The sequence below is a fragment of the Streptopelia decaocto genome (genome assembly GCF_964273445.1).
Source record: "Streptopelia decaocto genome assembly, chromosome: 2".
Taxonomy (NCBI): Eukaryota; Metazoa; Chordata; class Aves; order Columbiformes; family Columbidae; genus Streptopelia; species Streptopelia decaocto.
In genome coordinates, this window is record NC_138655.1 from 95,530,576 (window position 1) to 95,549,327 (window position 18,752).

At 47.3% G+C, this 18,752-nt stretch overlaps 1 protein-coding gene and 1 long non-coding RNA gene across 2 annotated transcripts; both read right to left on the minus strand.

The window, feature by feature from the left end:
- Positions 1–4,098: 4,098 nt before the first annotated feature.
- Positions 4,099–6,763, minus strand: LOC309436768 (uncharacterized protein; the record flags this gene model as incomplete). The annotated part of the gene is made up of 6 exons (XM_082046251.1): positions 4,099–4,350; positions 4,948–5,046; positions 5,247–5,357; positions 5,485–5,588; positions 5,697–6,289; positions 6,757–6,763. The coding sequence occupies 6 exons, from the start codon at positions 6,761–6,763 to the stop codon at positions 4,320–4,322; spliced, it is 945 nt and encodes a 314-aa protein (XP_081902377.1). The 3' UTR covers positions 4,099–4,319.
- A 3,459-nt stretch (positions 6,764–10,222) lies between these two features.
- Positions 10,223–18,528, minus strand: LOC309435611. Its single transcript, XR_014183198.1, has 4 exons — positions 18,053–18,528; positions 17,815–17,925; positions 17,516–17,614; positions 10,223–10,598 (listed from the first exon to the last, which is right to left on the minus strand). It is a non-coding gene; the product is annotated as an uncharacterized lncRNA (long non-coding RNA).
- Between the last annotated feature and the right edge of the window lie 224 nt (positions 18,529–18,752).

Sequence of the window (18,752 nt, forward strand, 5' to 3'; positions counted from 1 at the left end):
TCATTCACTTCACGTAACCACGCAGAATTAACCCAGAGTTAACTTGCACCTGGTCTCGTCTGTTGAGTCAGGGCGCGTGTCGTGTCTAGAGTTAACTCATCCCTCAACCCATCTGTTGGGACGGGACAGGAGGGTTTGCGTTTGGATGAAAAGTCAGCAGCTTTGCAGGCTTTGAACCCTCACACCCTACATGCCCTGTGCCACTTTGCCTGCTCATAGCTGCAGTCTTGAGGGAGGGAACAGCACACTCGAGAGCAGCTGCAGGGACATTTTCTCCCCATGCTCCCCTTTACTGTCATCTGGTTCACTTCCTTCCTCTCTTTCCTCCTCCACGATAGCTGCCCCTTGCTGGCTGCTGCCAAGAGTTCTTGCCCACTCAATGCCAGCTCGTCTCTTGACTTGTAGAATCACAGAATCATTTTGGTTGGAGGAGACCCTCAAGATCATTGAGTCCAACCATAGCCTAATTTGTTTCGATTGCGTGATGACAATCTATACCACTGACTCCCTGAAGGGGTTTTCATTTCTGTCCCGCTTGCCTTCTCCAGCATTTTTCAATACATAAATAAAAAAAAAATCTAAAAAAAAAAAAAATTAGATTTGATTGGAACATCGTGTTGATTTTGGCCCCAAAGACTTTATTTCCCAGAAATAAGTTGGGTCGTCATCAGAACACTTCAAAGATTTCTAGCCAGTGTAGAACTATTGCATTGCGTTGTTTTTAACACAATTCTATGCATGTTGCAGTGTGTGCATTTAATTTCTACTTTCCTTAGAATTTTAAAAACAGTCTTAAACTGAAGAGAGCTTTCAGGCTTGGTAGAGAAAAAGAGCAGATCTTGACTCCACGGTCTGTGGACATCGTTCTAAAGACAGTTTCTCTGCATCCAAATGCTGTTAATCCTTGATAATATGATGATGCTTCTGTGATGACCACGGAAACACACAGCGGGGCAGCAATGAGGAAAGAACCTTGAAAGATAGTCTAGCGTTGTTCGCATCCCAAAGGAGGATGATCCATTTTCCGTATCATTCCTTACAAATGCTTGTCTAATTTGTTCTTTAAAAATTCCTTTAATATTCCTGCTGTTGCAAAGGTTGCTACATACCCTACGTTTTTCAGGTTTTTAACTTAAGCCTCATTATTCTGTGTCCTGTATGCAGTGAATGTACGCAAATGCTTTTCTTCATAGCTACCTTTTAGATGTTTAAACACACTTGTTTCTCTTCACTATTGCCCTATTGACTTTCTGTAGAATCCCAGAAGTTGTACTACACCCTTCTTGAAAGGCAGGACATCATCTGGAGGGTGCAACAGCTAATATGTGCAAATACAATGCTGCAAAAATAATGCGCGAATGTACTATCTGAAGTGTCGTGTGATGAGGAATCACTGGGTGTTGTAATTAGCGAGAAATGGTACATAAAAACTAGGTGACAGAAAGAGGACATGAGGCTGGCCTACTGCTCTTCAAGCTTGTGGTGCAGCTCTGTGGGCTTTGGATGACTAAAGGAAAGCAGGAGGCACAGGGGAGAACTGCTGCTGGATCTTAATGAAAGATGGCAAATGATTTGGAGAGAGGTTTTCAAAGTCAGAAATGCAAGTCAGGGGCCCAGTTCCAAATTGCCTGTGAAATCCCTGTGTACTTCCCTCGCTTGTGTAACTTTGTGTATTGTCCAGAAGTTTTCATTTCAAAGTTAAGAAAGTCACACTTGTATGATAGCTGATGTAATGATCTCATAATAACAGGTATAATAAAAGTAATGGAAAATGTCAGTATTCAAAACAGGTCCATGATAAATTAGAAACGAACTTCTACAACTGTCGCTTACCGTGCCTTCCACGTTACAGCTGTCATTAGTCATTGATGCTGTTTCCTCAGACTTTGAGCTGTAGTATCTGATTTTTGTTTCAGGGTGTGTTCTGAAGTTGCTGATGGCACTGCCTTGGTCCTTTGGCTAAAAAGTGTAGCAAATATTTTGTGGATTATCAGTATGAGCAGCAGTCAAACAGCATTCTTTTCAAATCAATAAGGAAAAAAGTTGCACCAGTTCATCTCAGTTCCCTAATACCAAAGGTCTTTTTCACATTTATTGATCCTTTTGTATTTTGCTCCTTCTTTAAGGTCAGTTGATGTCTGGAGGGAACCGTCACATCTTTGAAAACTCCTTGTAGCTATGGAAAAGAGATTTGTTGACTTCCTTGGGTGATAAGTAGACACTGCAGAAATTATATGCCGCTCATCTCTAAGTCTGAGATAGGAATTAGGAAGGAATGTGTTACTGGAAAACAAAATAGAACTGGGCCCCTTGAGACAGAAATATGTTGATGAAATCGTCTAGTGTTATTAGCCAAGACATAGCGACTCTTTGGCCAGGGAACAAACAGATCCTGTGCTAAAATAGTGTTTGTTCCAGGTAATTCTCAACAGTCTCTCCAAGCAATGGATCTACTTTGCAAATGAGATAAAGTGGACCTAAACAGTGAAACAATAAGGGCTGTTTTTCTTCCCCTGGTTCAAAATCGACACAGCAGAGCCCATATAGTTTTCAAATCAGCAGCAGCTCCTTCACCTGCTTGCTATCATACAGAGCAGAATCTGTACTTTCTCCTTCTGTACGGCTCCTGAAAGAAACTTGGTTGCACTTGTTCACTTGTTGTAAAGAATGGGATGTTGATCAAGTGCAACTGTAGCAAATACTTTCTTTGTTTAAACAATTTAGAATTTTCCTGTGTTGATTCTCATAAAAAAAAAAATAAATAATGCAGTATTTTTCAGGTACAGAGCCCTCAGGGCTCTCTCAGGGCTTGTCATGCAGACCTCCAGGCATAACAAAGCAGAATTCTTTTCTCTCTTCTCTCTCCTCGTCTCTTTCCCTTTACCTTCCCTTTCCCTTCCCTTCTTCTCCTCTCCTCTCCTCCTCCCTTCCCTTCCCCTTTCCCTTTTCTCTCTCTCTCCTCTCACTCTTCCCTTGAAAACCACTTTCAAGGACAGAAAATACAATGGATACAAGTGTTTCTTTTAATTTAATTTAATTTATTTTTTATGTTAATTTATTAATTTATTTAATGTTATATCATGTTATGTTATTTCATGTCATATTATTTCCATTTCTGATTCTGTTTCAGAGCCAATGCTCACAATCCTTAACACAAGCCCACGTGTAGCCAGGAGCAGGCTGATGCATTCTTCAGTTTAGCTTGAAAAAACAGCCCTTGCAGGCTGGCAAAGGCAAGTCCCAGAGCTGCAGAGAGCAGCAGCAGGAATAGAGGCCAAGCTTTGCCTGGTTCCTGAAGAGGGAGAACCTTGAGAATGAGGTGTGGGACTGACCACGCACGAAAGAAGAAGGAGAAGAAGACTTTTTGCCTTGCGCACCTTGTTTTGCTGCTGTGCTTCTTGGGCAGGGTGCACGAGAAGCACTCTGGTCCCTGCCAGGCGCTGGTGTTGCCCACAGGGTGAGGTGCCAAGTGGCAGCTGCGGATGCTGCAGCCAGGCTGGAGCCCTTCCAAGCAGGGGCTGTTTTGGTGGAGGGAGGTTTTTGGTTTTGGTAGCTTGGTTGAGGTTGTTGAGGTGGTTGGAGGTGATTTGTTTGCGGCAGGTTGTTCTTTGAGGGTGGTTGTGAGAGGCTGGTTGTTGAAGGCTGGTGGGTTTAGGTAGCTTCATGTAGGTGATTTTTGGTTGAAGTTGTTTTCTGTTGGTTGTTTTAGGTGGGGTATGTGAAGTTGTTTTTGTGGAGGTTATTTTCAGTAGTTTGTTTGAGGTTGGTGTCGGTGGTTTGGTTGAGGTTGTTTAGATGATTGGAGGTTGGGTGGTTTAGGTTGGTTCTTTGAGGTTGGTTTGATTTTCTTCTGTTCTTTTCAGTAGGCAGTTTAGGTAGGTTCATGGATGTCTGTGTTTTCAGGTAGGTTGGTCTAGGTAGGTTTGGTTTCCATCACTGAGGTTGCTTGAAGGGTTTGTGTTGAGGTTGGTTCAGGTTGTTTGTTTGAGGTTGGTTTAGTTGTATTTAGGTAGTTTGGATGAGGTGATTTGATTTGGGTAGGCTGTTTGAGCTTGTTGAGGCGTTTTCTGGTGGCCCAGGTTGACTAGGTGGTTTAGTTTGGGTTTTTTGGTAGGTTTGGTTTTGGTTGTTTGGTGGTTGAGGTTTTTTTGGTCATTTGGCTTACCTTGGTTGAGGTTGTTTGCGGTTTGTTGTTTTCAGTTGTTTTGTGCTGTCTGAGGCTGGTTGTGTGTTTGTAGGTTGTCTGTTTCTCAGAGGCATCATGTTGTTGAAGCTGGGTTCCTGAAGGTCATTGAAGGTTGTTTGTATTTTGGTTTCGGTTAGTTGCTTGAGGTTGGTTCAGGTAGTATGCTGTAGATTGTTGAAGGTTGTTTTTAGGTTGTTGCTGGCTGGTTGTTTGAAGACTGTGAAGCTAGATTGGTTGACGTTCTTGAAGGTTGGTTGGTTGCAGTTATTTAAGGTTAGTTTAGGTGAGTTGTTCTATGCTGGTTTAGGTAGGCTGTTCTAGCTAAGTTTAGGGCCACCTCGTGGAGCAGCAGGCACCCAGCCCAAATGGCCCAAAGAAGCCGTGGCAAGGGGCCGTGCTCAGCACTGCAGAGGAAGGCAAAAAAGCCCCAGAGATGCTTGCTGTCCCACCTGGAGGGAAAAAAAAGCCTTCCCCCCCCCAGCTGTAGGGCACGAGAGGCCATCTTCCTGGTGCTTGAGCAGCAGGCAGGAACTGAGCCAAAAGGGCCCAGAGGAGCTCTGCAAAGCCGTCATGCTCAATGCTGCAGAGGAAGGCAAAAAACCCCCGGGGACCAGGGCCAATCTGCCCCGGGGGTAAAAAATTCCTTCCTGACCCCAGTGCTGGCGATCGGCTGTTCCCTGAGCATGTGAGCCAGGCCTGGCTCCTTGTCCCACAGGCTGCTTACGCCTCACAGGACCTGCCCAAGCCCTCGCCTATCCTACCTTGAGCTCGAGCCATCTCCCGGCCTTGGGAGACTGCCCAAATGCCTCTGACCTTCGAAAAATCCATCCAGCGGTCCTGTCAAGAGTTCCTGACCAAACCTGGGAAAAAAACCAAAATGCCAGAGATGAGAATTACTGAATGCAACAAGAAGACACAACAGAGGTGATGGAGGGAAACAGCAAGAGGGGAGGGAGAGGAGGAGCAGAGAACACATAAGTAAAGGAGACCCTTGCATCTCACCCAATCAGAGGAGTGATAGGAGGGTTCCCCAAGACCAGGCTCTGAATAAAAAGCATACCTCGTAAGGTTTTGTCTCCAAGGCTCCAAACTTTTCCCTTTTTTAAGGCAAGGTGCGGATCCCACGGTGTCCTTCGGTCCCCGACGGTCTCTGGCGGTCTCCAGTCGGCTTCTGTGCACACACACATACATCTAGCTTTTATTTTCTATATCTACATATTTCTATTGACTCTATAGTCTGCATACAGGGAGAAGGAGAGAGAAAGAAAAAGTCTGAATTATTTGTGCAATGTGAAAACCTTTTCCCTTGAAGGGAAGCTCCAGCTCCAGCGCTGTCCTCGGGTCTGTGGCGCTGTCCCCCGCTGTGTGGCGGCTCCTGAGGACTCCTCCCGGCGCTCTGGGGCTGCCGAGCAGAAGATGGCAGCGACTCTCCTCGCCTCTTGCCCAGCCCCAGGGCAGAGGAGATGCCCCGGCATGAGGGCCGGGGGTGCGGGCTGGAAGCCGGGCTCACCTGTGGCTCCAGAGCGGCTGCTGGTCCGGCCCATCCCCGGAGGGGGCTAGTGGCGGCTGCGGGGGCGGCGCCGCTTGTGGCCAGGCGCCTGTCTGGGGGCTCTGGGAGAGCCCCCGGCCGTCCTGCGGCGCTTGGGGCACCACGGCGCCGCGGGCAGTCCGGCCGTGCTGCTGGAGTGCCCCTGCAGCCCCGCCTGAGGCGGATCCACCTCCATCGCCGCCTCCTCCTGCCGAGGCGGATCCACCTCCATGGGCTCCGCCTCCTCCCGGGGTGGGTCAATCTCCATGGGCTCCTCCTGCCTGTGGGCGGTGCTGCTGCTCCTGACAGGCCGCCGCCGTTTGGGCGGCGGAGCCATCGCAGGGGGTCCCTGAGCCTCCTCTCGCTTCTTCGCGTCGATCCGGCGCTGTCGTCTGCGGCCTCTTCTCTCGCAGCGATGGCGCAGCTGGCACAGCTGGGCTCCAACTGCCATCGCAGCGGCTCGTGGCGTCCCCAACGGCCGCTGCGGTGGCCGGCATGGCGGCCCCCGGGGCCACGAGGCCCCGTTGCGGGGCCATTTTGCTCCGCAGTCCGGTCAGTGCTCAGGTTTGGTTTGCCTCTGGTGGAACGGACTCATGGGCCTTTTGTCTTAAGGAGAGAGCAACATCTGCAGATCTTTGGACAATATGTTTTACCAGCACGACAAACCTGGTCGTTGTATTGCAGAATTCTACTCTGCTAAGGGATTCTGATATTTCTTCAGTGCTGTAGTGTTAAGAATGCCAAACGTGTTGGAAGAGACAGTGCTTTTTTGGCTCCAAGCCACTTCTATGGATGTTCAAGCGTTTCCAGAAATCCTTCTTGCAACAACCCTCTTGTGAGTTACAGACTTGTGAGTATTATTTCTGCTTGTTGTTGCTGTTTAATCTTTTGTTTGCTGAGGGAAAACTTGCTGTAAGATCTGTGAGCAAAACGTGTTTTTGGAATATTTGCCAGCTGAGTAGTTTCTCCCTTGGCCTTCATCTCTAGGGGGTGATGGGTTCAGGGCAGCCGTGCCATAGAGTAGCAGTTGCACGATTGATACTTGTCATCGGGTTCCTAATTGGTAGCCTTTATTTTGCGTGGGTTGTGTGTCGAACTGCTCAGTAGTTAGTTTGGTTTGACATGTCCTGAAGGTCTAGGCAAAGATTAAAAAAAGGAGTGGACTTAAAGAGAAAGTATGTATTATTTTGTCATGCCATGTTGCTATTTGAAACCTGTGTTGATTATTGGTGATATTGAAGAAATTGCCGAGACTTAGAGGGCAAATCTTGATGTGCTGAGCAGAAGAGTGCAATGGATCTGTTTGGTTGCCAGGTAGCTTTCTTGACCCATGTGGCCAGTTTATCAAGATTGCACTGCACGCCTGAGAGAGTGAGAAAGATCCCCTCTCTCCTTAAATAATTACCATGACGCTAATGGGATGAAATACTCTTATCCATCAGCCTGGATGTCAGTCAAGCTCTGTCCCATCTCTGCCCCTCTTCCTCGATCCGTAACATCTGTGGGCAGAGCAGTCAGAATGTCCTTGGCTCTCAGACGGGAGCAATTAAAAACATGAGCTCTGTGCTGGGGTGTTATCTTGTGTTCTCAAACGCATTTCAAATAATGACTGTGTGAGCTGTGAAAAAGAAAGGTTTCTAACTCCATGAAGAAAATGAGTTCGCTTTCAGTGAAACCTGCACAATTTCAGGTATGGAGCCCTCAGGGCTCCGTCAGGGCTTTCTTTTCTCTTCTGCCTTCTCTTCCCTTCCCCCCTGCCCTTCCCCTTTCCCTCTCCCTTCCTTCACTCTTCCCTCAAAACCACTTTCCAGGACACAAAACGCAATGGGTACAAGTGTTTCTATTTTATTTTAATTTGTTTTGTTTTATTTTATTTTATTTTCTTATTTTTTTTTAATTTACTTCATTTTATGTTTTTTCATGTTCTGTTATTCCATGTCATTTGTGTTTCTCACTCTTTTTCAGAGCCAATGCTCACGATCCTTAACACAAGCCCACGTGTAGCCAGGAGCAGGCTGATGCATTCTTCAGTTTAGCTTGAAAAAACAGCCCTTGCAGGCTGGCAAAGGCAAGTCCCAGAGCTGCAGAGAGCTGCAGCAGGAATAGAGGCCAAGCTTTGCCTGGTTCCTGAAGAGGGAGAACCTTGAGAATGAGGCGCTGGAGCGACCATGCACCAAAGAAGAGGTATGTGGTACTGTGGGATCTTTTCCAAAGCATCACATGTAGCGATGACAAGCAGATGTTTTGCCTTGCGCACCTTGTTTGGCTGCTGTGCTTCTTGGGCAGGGTGCACGAGAAGCGCTCTGGTCCCTGCCAGGCGCTGGCGTTGCCCGCAGGGAGAGGTGCCGAGTGGCAGCTGCGAATCCTTCCTGTTCCTGACAGGACACCAGTGGCTGCTCCAAAGCACTGGGTCCCCGTGCAACATCTCTGCATGCTGTTTCTTACATCTACCTTCTTGGTCTGTAACTTGTTTGGGTTTTACTTGTTTCTTTGTACCTTCTTTGGTGTTCTGTTTTTGTTGTTGATGTTGTTTCTATTGTTGTTTTGGTTTTGTTGGGTTTTTTTAAGTTGGTTTCATTTGGTTGGTTTAGGTCAGTTTCTTATATGAGTTGGTTTTGGTAGGCTTTTTGAGACTGGTTGTTCCAAGTTGGTTGTTTGAGACCGTATTACGTTGTTGGTAGGTTGTGTGTTCATAGGTCACTGAAGGCTGGTTGGTTTAGGTTAAGGTTTGTTAAGCTTGGTTTAGGTTGGCGGTCTTTGATTGCTTGTTTCAGGTTTGATGGTTTAGCTTGGTTTTGGTTGGTTAGTTTAGGTGGGTTGGTTTAGGTTGTGTGATGTGATTTTCTTACCGCTGATCTATGTTGTTTAGTTTTGGAGGTTTATTTTTCTTGGTTTTGCTGGGTTCTTTGGTTGTTGCTGTTTTCTGACGATTCTTTAGCAGTGGTTGTGTTAGTTTGGCTTAGGTTTCTGTTTTTAGTAGCTTGGTTCAGTTTGTTGCGGTCGTTTGAGGTTGGTTTGAGGCAGGTTCTTTGAGGGTGGTTGTGAGAAGCTGTTTGCTGAAGGCTGGTGGGTTCAGGTTGCTTGATGCAGGTGGTTTTTGGTTGAAGGCGTCTTGCATTGGTTGTTGTAGGTGGCGCATCTGAAGCTGTTTTCGTTGAGGCCGTTTTCAGTAGTTTGGTTTAGGTTTGTTTAGATGATGTTAAGTTGGTTGGTTGGTTGGTTATTTTAGGTTGTTTCTTTTCAGTAGGCAGTTTAGGTGGGTTGGTGGGTGTCTGTGTTTTCAGGTAGGTTGGTTTAGGCAGGTTTGGTTTACAGAGTTTAGGTTGCTTGAAGGGTTTGTGTTGAGGTGGGTTCAGGTTGTTTGGTTTAGGTTGGTTTAGTTACTTTTTGGTAGGTTGTTTTAGGCAGCGTTATTTCCGTTGCATGTTTTGAAGATGGGTTCCTTCAGGTTGGGGTGGTTTAGATTGGTTGTTGAGGGTGCTTTAGGTGCTTTGGTTAGATTGACATTGTGTTTTGTTTGTTTTAGGTGGTGTCTGGATGATTTGGATGTGACTGCAATCTCGCTGGGACATGTGTCCCCCCACTAATCACTAGGCTGGATTGGGCTGTTTCTGCTGTCTCAGCAGATGTCCCCTTCCTCCTTCCCTGCTCCACGTGTTTCCCTGCCTTGCTCAAAGAGGACGAGCTTCCCCGCTAGAGGCGAACCATTGCTAGGTCACGGGGATACGGTAGCTGCGCTGTGCTTGAGAACCTCCAAACAAGCTCAGGGTCCATTTGTAGGAGAACCTGGGGTAGTCAAGCTTCCAAGACTGCAGACACATCCAAGTGAGACACTGCATGGGGTAGGGTGGCTGGTGGTTGGAGTTTGGTGGTTGAGGTTTTTTCGGGTGTTTTAGCTTCGTTGTTGAAGGGTAGTTGATCTAGATTGGTTTTTAGCTTGGTGATTGTGGGCTGGTTTCAGTGGTTCTATTTAGCTTTGGGTTGTTTGCTTGAGGTCATTTTGGTCAGGTTATGTCATTTGGTTTCATATTTTTGAGGTTGGTTTAGATGGGTTGTTTTAGGTAGTTTTATCCTTGATCAGATTGTTTTGAAGTTGTTTGAGATTGTTTAATGGTTGTTTTAGGTTAAGATTGGTTGGTTTTGGTTTGTTTAGGTTGTTTGGTTACAGGTTGCTTAAGGTTGGCTGAGAAATGCCGGTTTCAGTAGTTTTAGATTGTTTTAGGTAGGATTTTTTAGATCATTTGGTGTGGGTAGGTTTGTTTTAGGGTGTTTAGGTTGGTTTCTTTTGTTTGGTTTAGGTAATTTGTTGTAGATTGTTTAAGGTTCTGCTTAGGTTGTTGGTGGCTGATTGAAGTTTTTTAAGGCAGACTGGTTTAGGTTGTGTAAGGTTGGTTTAGGTGAGTTGTTCTATGCTGGTTTAGGTAGGCTAGTCTAGCTAAGTTTAGGGCCAACTCGTGGAACAGCAGGCACCCAGCCCAAGTGGCCCAAAGAAGCCGTGGCAAGGGGCCGTGCTCAGCGCTGCAGAGGAAGGCTTTTTTCCCCCCAGAGACGCTTGCTGTCCCACCTTGGGGGGAAAAAAGCCTTCCTCCCCCCAGCTGCAGGGCACGAGAGGCCATCTTCCTGGTCCCTGAGCAGCAGGCAGGAACCGAGCCAAAAGGGCCGAGAGGAGCTCTGCAAAGTGGTCATGCTCAATGCTGCAGAGGAAGGCAAAAAACCCCCGGGGACCAGGGCCAATCTGCCCCGGGGGAAAAAATTCCTTCCTGACCCCAGTGCTGGCGATCGGCTGTTCCCTGAGCATGTGAGCCAGACCTGGCTCCTTGTCCCACAGGCTGCTCACGCCCCCCAGGACCTGCCCAAGCCCTCGCCTATCCTACCCTATCCTACCTTGAGCCGGAGCCACCTCCCGGCCTTGGGAGACTGCCGAAATGCCTCTGAGCTGATGGACCTTGGGGGCAAGAGTCCTTCCTGTGCCTGGTGGGACACCAGTGGGTGTTCCAAGCACAGAAGAAATTCCCTTGGTCTCTCCACTGCTATCCAGCTCAAAAGGATTTCCATCCATGAGCTGAGCTTGGAAGGTGGCCCTGCCAGCAGATCACCTTGCAGTGGAGAACCTCCATCAGCCTCATGCAAGCTCTTCCTCCCTCAGCCCCTGCCCTGTGATTCCACCAGCTCCTCAAGTGCTTCCTCTGGGATGTGTTGGGGCTGCCCCCGGGCCAGCTCTGGCAGTGGACACGGGACGCGGCTGCTCCTTTGGATCCTGCCCAGGGCATTGTGAGCGCTGCATTGCCGGGTGCTGGCATTGTGACACAGGGGTGACAGAGCCAGGCATGTGCAGCCCCGCCCACCCCAACTCTGCCCAGCACCCTTGGGAGGAAGCCTTTGTGGTGCCGGCCCCAAATCAGTCCCTGTCGTCTACAGGACAGGGGAGTAATCAACCTAAACGTGTCCCTTTTTTGCCAAAACACAGTGTGGATTTGTTGCCAGTCCAGCCTCACTTCCAGTACTTCTTCCTACAGCCCTGTTACGAATTCCTGACCAAACCTGGGAAGAAGAAACAAAATGCCAGAGATGAGAATTACTGAATGCAACAAGAAGACACAACAGAGATGACAGAGGAAAACAGCAAGAGGGGGAGGAGAGGAGGAGCAGAGGACATGTAAGCAAACAAGATCCTTGAATCAGAAGAGTGATAGAAGGGTTCCCAAAGACCAGGCTCTGAATAAAAAGCATACCTCGTAAGCTTCTGTCTCCAGGTCTCTAATTTGCTGCTCAGCCTCAGGTCTGCTCTGACAGTAGGCCACATTTCTCTGCCTCATTTCAGCATCTGGATGCTTCAGAAGAAATGTGTGAGCTGCTGCAATAGCCTTTGCAAGGTTATGAGCCTAAACAGGGATGGGAAAAGAGGAAGGGGGGAAAAAGGGTTAATGGGGGAAAAAAAATCAAAGTTTACCAGTTTTTGTTGACAAATTTTCCTGCAGCTTCTAGATTCCCAGCTTACTTGTACTGAAGCCACGGTCTCGGCAGATACAATTGTACACTAGATCTGATACAGTTCTTCTCAGTTTTACTAACACATGCATAATGAGGAATTTTTTTCAATGTTAAAATGTATTATTGCTGCAGATAGCATAGGTGATGACTTTAGGTTAACAGAAGAGCATTTTTTTCCTCCACTTGCCCTGTTCATGAAGCTGACAAGGCAGAAGCCAAGGCCTCACCAAGAGAATACCAGCACCCTGAGGACCCTCACTCTGAAACAGACATCAGAGGATGCTGCGCTTCTGACCCCAGCATCCTCGCTGTGGAACACCGAGGCTACACATCATCGTACAAGTCCTGTCATCCACACTGCGGGGCCGTAAAAGACTGGATCCCTCATTCTTTTCTTTCTTCCTTTCTCTCTGCTCTTTCCTTCTCTCCTTTTTTCTATACCCTCATTTCTTTGTCTCTCCTTCCGTATATATATGTATATCACTCTCTCTTTCTCTCTCCCTTATACCTTAGTTTTTCTTTCTTCTCTACCACTCTCTTTCCCTTTTGAACATATAAGGATAACACCATCTTTAAGCTCTGCGGTTAATTTCTGGTTAAATTTCATATTATAGCTACTGATGGTTGCCAATATACCGCTTGTAGTAGGATTTTCGCTGTTAATGTGTTGATAAGTTCTGTTATACTTTTGCCAAGTCACCATTTGCTGTAACCAATATCCCAACAAGTTCTTTTAGTAAAACTCACAATTGGATTGGACCCCGGAGGTGATTGTCTGTCATTCACTTCACGTACCCACGCAGAATTAACCCAGAGTTAACTTGCACCTGGTCTCGTCTGTTGAGTCAGGGCGCGTGTCGTGTCTAGAGTTAACTCATCCCTCATCCCATCTGTTGGGACGGGACAGGAGGGTTTGCGTTTGGATGAAAAGTCAGCAGCTTTGCAGGCTTTGAACCCTCACACCCTACATGCCCTGTGCCACTTTGCCTGCTCATAGCTGCAGTCTTGAGGGAGGGAACAGCACACTCGAGAGCAGCTGCAGGGACATTTTCTCCCCATGCTCCCCTTTACTGTCATCTGGTTCACTTCCTTCCTCTCTTTCCTCCTCCACGATAGCTGCCCCTTGCCGGCTGCTGCCAAGAGTTCTTGCCCACTCAATGCCAGCTCGTCTCTTGACTTGTAGAATCACAGAATCATTTTGGTTGGAGGAGACCCTCAAGATCATTGAGTCCAACCATAGCCTAATTTGTTTAGATTGCGTGATGACAATCTATACCACTGATTCCCTGAAGGGATTTTAATTTCTGTCCCGATTGCCTTCTCCAGCATTTTTCAATACATAAATAAAAAAAAAAATCTAAAAAAAAAAAAAATTAGATTTGATTGGAACATCGTGTTGATTTTGGCCCCAAAGACTTTATTTCCCAGAAATAAGTTGGGTCGTCATCAGAACCCTTTGAAGATTTCTAGCCAGTGTAGAACTATTGCATTGCGTTGTTTTTAACACAATTCTATGCATGTTGCAGTGTGTGCATTTAATTTCTACTTTCCTTAGAATTTTAAAAACAGTCTTAAACTGAAGAGAGCTTTCAGGCTTGGTAGAGAAAAAGAGCAGATCTTGACTCCACGGTCTGTGGACATCGTTCTAAAGACAGTTTCTGTGCATCCAAATGCTGTTAATCCTTGATAATATGATGATGCTTCTGTGATGACCACGGAAACACACAGGGGGGCAGCAATGAGGAAAGAACCTTGAAAGATAGTCTAGCGTTGTTCGCATCCCAAAGGAGGATGATCCATTTTCCGTATCATTCCTTACAAATGCTTGTCTAATTTGTTCTTTAAAAATTCCTTTAATATTCCTGCTGTTGCAAAGGTTGCTACATACCCTACGTTTTTCAGGTTTTTAACTTAAGCCTCATTATTCTGTGTCCTGTATGCAGTGAATGTACGCAAATGCTTTTCTTCATAGCTACCTTTTAGATGTTTAAACACACTTGTTTCTCTTCACTATTGCCCTATTGACTTTCTGTAGAATCCCAGAAGTTGTACTACACCCTTCTTGAAAGGCAGGACATCATCTGGAGGGTGCAACAGCTAATATGTGCAAATACAATGCTGCAAAAATAATGCGCGAATGTACTATCTGAAGTGTCGTGTGATGAGGAATCACTGGGTGTTGTAATTAGCGAGAAATGGTACATAAAAACTAGGTGACAGAAACAGGACATGAGGCTGGCCTACTGCTCTTCAAGCTTGTGGTGCAGCTCTGTGGGCTTTGGATGACTAAAGGAAAGCAGGAGGCACAGGGGAGAACTGCTGCTGGATCTTAATGAAAGATGGCAAATGATTTGGAGAGAGGTTTTCAAAGTCAGAAATGCAAGTCAGGGGCCCAGTTCCAAATTGCCTGTGAAATCCCTGTGTACTTCCCTCGCTTGTGTAACTTTGTGTATTGTCCAGAAGTTTTCATTTCAAAGTTAAGAAAGTCACACTTGTATGATAGCTGATGTAATGATCTCATAATAACAGGTATAATAAAAGTAATGGAAAATGTCAGTATTCAAAACAGGTCCATGATAAATTAGAAACGAACTTCTACAACTGTCGCTTACCGTGCCTTCCACGTTACAGCTGTCATTAGTCATTGATGCTGTTTCCTCAGACTTTGAGCTGTAGTATCTGATTTTTGTTTCAGGGTGTGTTCTGAAGTTGCTGATGGCACTGCCTTGGTCCTTTGGCTAAAAAGTGTAGCAAATATTTTGTGGATTATCAGTATGAGCAGCAGTCAAACAGCATTCTTTTCAACTCAATAAGGAAAAAAGTTGCACCAGTTCATCTCAGTTCCCTAATACCAAAGGTCTTTTTCACATTTATTGATCCTTTTGTATTTTGCTCCTTCTTTAAGGTCAGTTGATGTCTGGAGGGAACCGTCACATCTTTGAAAACTCCTTGTAGCTATGGAAAAGAGATTTGTTGACTTCCTTGGGTGATAAGTAGACACTGCAGAAATTATATGCCGCTCATCTCTAAGTCTGAGATAGGAATTAGGAAGGAATGTGTTACTGGAAAATAAAATAGAACTGGGCCCCTTGAGACAGAAATATGTTGATGAAATCGTCTAGTGTTATTAGCCAAGACATAGCGACTCTTTGGCCAGGGAACAAACAGATCCTGTGCTAAAATAGTGTTTGTTCCAGGTAATTCTCAACAGTCTCTCCAAGCAATGGATCTACTTTGCAAATGAGATAAAGTGGACCTAAACAGTGAAACAATAAGGGCTGTTTTTCTTCCCCTGGTTCAAAATCGACACAGCAGAGCCCATATAGTTTTCAAATCAGCAGCAGCTCCTTCACCTGCTTGCTATCATACAGAGCAGAATCTGTACTTTCTCCTTCTGTACGGCTCCTGAAAGAAACTTGGTTGCACTTGTTCACTTGTTGTAAAGAATGGGATGTTGATCAAGTGCAACTGTAGCAAATACTTTCTTTGTTTAAACAATTTAGAATTTTCCTGTGTTGATTCTCATAAAAAAAAAATAAATAATGCAGTATTTTTCAGGTACAGAGCCCTCAGGGCTCTCTCAGGGCTTGTCATGCAGACCTCCAGGCATAACAAAGCAGAATTCTTTTCTCTCTTCTCTCTCCTCTTCTCTTTCCCTTTACCTTCCCTTCCCTTCTTCTCCTCTCCTCCTCCCTTCCTTTCTCCCTTCCCTTCTTCTCCTCTCCTCTCCTCCTCCCTTCCCTTCCCCTTTTCTCTCTCTCTCCTCTCACTCTTCCCTTGAAAACCACTTTCAAGGACAGAAAATACAATGGATACAAGTGTTTCTTTTAATTTAATTTATTTTTTATGTTAATTTATTAATTTATTTAATGTTATATCATGTTATGTTATTTCATGTCATATTATTTCCATTTCTGATTCTGTTTCAGAGCCAATGCTCACAATCCTTAACACAAGCCCACGTGTAGCCAGGAGCAGGCTGATGCATTCTTCAGTTTAGCTTGAAAAAACAGCCCTTGCAGGCTGGCAAAGGCAAGTCCCAGAGCTGCAGAGAGCAGCAGTAGGAATAGAGGCCAAGCTTTGCCTGGTTCCTGAAGAGGGAGAACCTTGAGAATGAGGTGTGGGACTGACCACGCACGAAAGAAGAAGGAGAAGAAGTTGATGATGGGTGTGGTACCGTGGGATGTTTTCCAGAGCTACGTGACACGTAGCGATGATGAGCAGACTTTTTGCCTTGCGCACCTTGTTTTGCTGCTGTGCTTCTTGGGCAGGGTGCACGAGAAGCACTCTGGTCCCTGCCAGGCGCTGGTGTTGCCCACAGGGTGAGGTGCCAAGTGGCAGCTGCGGATGCTGCAGCCAGGCTGGAGCCCTTCCAAGCAGGGGCTGTTTTGGTGGAGGGAGGTTTTTGGTTTTGGTAGCTTGGTTGAGGTTGTTGAGGTGGTTGGAGGTGATTTGTTTGCGGCAGGTTGTTCTTTGAGGGTGGTTGTGAGAGGCTGGTTGTTGAAGGCTGGTGGGTTTAGGTAGCTTCATGTAGGTGATTTTTGGTTGAAGTTGTTTTCTGTTGGTTGTTTTAGGTGGGGTATGTGAAGTTGTTTTTGTGGAGGTTATTTTCAGTAGTTTGTTTGAGGTTGGTGTCGGTGGTTTGGTTGAGGTTGTTTAGATGATTGGAGGTTGGGTGGTTTAGGTTGGTTCTTTGAGGTTGGTTTGATTTTCTTCTGTTCTTTTCAGTAGGCAGTTTAGGTAGGTTCATGGATGTCTGTGTTTTCAGGTAGGTTGGTCTAGGTAGGTTTGGTTTCCATCACTGAGGTTGCTTGAAGGGTTTGTGTTGAGGTTGGTTCAGGTTGTTTGTTTGAGGTTGGTTTAGTTGTATTTAGGTAGTTTGGATGAGGTGATTTGATTTGGGTAGGCTGTTTGAGCTTGTTGAGGCGTTTTCTGGTGGCTCAGGTTGACTAGGTGGTTTAGTTTGGGTTTTTTGGTAGGTTTGGTTTTGGTTGTTTGGTGGTTGAGGTTTTTTTGGTCATTTGGCTTACCTTGGTTGAGGTTGTTTGCGGTTTGTTGTTTTCAGTTGTTTTGTGCTGTCTGAGGCTGGTTGTGTGTTTGTAGGTTGTCTGTTTCTCAGAGGCATCATGTTGTTGAAGCTGGGTTCCTGAAGGTCATTGAAGGTTGTTTGTATTTTGGTTTCGGTTAGTTGCTTGAGGTTGGTTCAGGTAGTATGCTGTAGATTGTTGAAGGTTGTTTTTAGGTTGTTGCTGGCTGGTTGTTTGAAGATTGTGAAGCTAGATTGGTTGACGTTCTTGAAGGTTGGTTGGTTGCAGTTATTTAAGGTTAGTTTAGGTGAGTTGTTCTATGCTGGTTTAGGTAGGCTGTTCTAGCTAAGTTTAGGGCCACCTCGTGGAGCAGCAGGCACCCAGCCCAAATGGCCCAAAGAAGCCGTGGCAAGGGGCCGTGCTCAGCGCTGCAGAGGAAGGCAAAAAAGCCCCAGAGATGCTTGCTGTCCCACCTGGAGGGAAAAAAAAGCCTTCCCCCCCCAGCTGTAGGGCACGAGAGGCCATCTTCCTGGTGCTTGAGCAGCAGGCAGGAACTGAGCCAAAAGGGCCCAGAGGAGCTCTGCAAAGTGGTCATGCTCAATGCTGCAGAGGAAGGCAAAAAACCCCCGGGGACCAGGGCCAATCTGCCCCGGGGGAAAAAATTCCTTCCTGACCCCAGTGCTGGCGATCGGCTGTTCCCTGAGCATGTGAGCCAGGCCTGGCTCCTTGTCCCACAGGCTGCTTACGCCTCACAGGACCTGCCCAAGCCCTCGCCTATCCTACCTTGAGCTCGAGCCATCTCCCGGCCTTGGGAGACTGCCCAAATGCCTCTGACCTTCGAAAAATCCATCCAGCGGTCCTGTCAAGAGTTCCTGACCAAACCTGGGAAAAAAACCAAAATGCCAGAGATGAGAATTACTGAATGCAACAAGAAGACACAACAGAGATGATGGAGGGAAACAGCAAGAGGGGAGGGAGAGGAGGAGCAGAGAACACATAAGTAAAGGAGACCCTTGCATCTCACCCAATCAGAGGAGTGATAGGAGGGTTCCCAAAGACCAGGCTCTGAATAAAAAGCATACCTCGTAAGGTTTTGTCTCCAAGGCTCCAAACTTTTCCCTTTTTTAAGGCAAGGTGCGGATCCCACGGTGTCCTTCGGTCCCCGACGGTCTCTGGCCGTCTCCAGTCGGCTTCTGTGCACACACACATACATCTAGCTTTTATTTTCTATATCTACATATTTCTATTGACTCTATAGTCTGCATACAGGGAGAAGGAGAGAGAAAGAAAAAGTCTGAATTATTTGTGCAATGTGAAAACCTTTTCCCTTGAAGGGAAGCTCCAGCTCCAGCGCTGTCCTCGGGTCTGTGGCGCTGTCCCCCGCTGTGTGGCGGCTCCTGAGGACTCCTCCCGGCGCTCTGGGGCTGCCGAGCAGAAGATGGCAGCGACTCTCCTCGCCTCTTGCCCAGCCCCAGGGCAGAGGAGATGCCCCGGCATGAGGGCCGGGGGTGCGGGCTGGAAGCCGGGCTCACCTGTGGCTCCAGAGCGGCTGCTGGTCCGGCCCATCCCCGGAGGGGGCTAGTGGCGGCTGCGGGGGCGGCGCCGCTTGTGGCCAGGCGCCTGTGTGGGGGCTCTGGGAGAGCCCCCGGCCGTCCTGCGGCGCTTGGGGCACCACGGCGCCGCGGGCAGTCCGGCCGTGCTGCTGGAGTGCCCCTGCAGCCCCGCCTGAGGCGGATCCACCTCCATCGCCGCCTCCTCCTGCCGAGGCGGATCCACCTCCATGGGCTCCGCCTCCTCCCGGGGTGGGTCAAGCTCCATGGGCTCCTCCTGCCTGTGGGCGGTGCTGCTGCTCCTGACAGGCCGCCGCCGTTTGGGCGGCGGAGCCATCGCAGGTCCCTGAGCCTCCTCTCGCTTCTTCGCGTCGATCCGGCGCTGTCGTCTGCGGCCTCTTCTCTCGCAGCGATGGCGCAGCTGGCACAGCTGGGCTCCAACTGCCATCGCAGAGGCTCGTGGCGTCCCC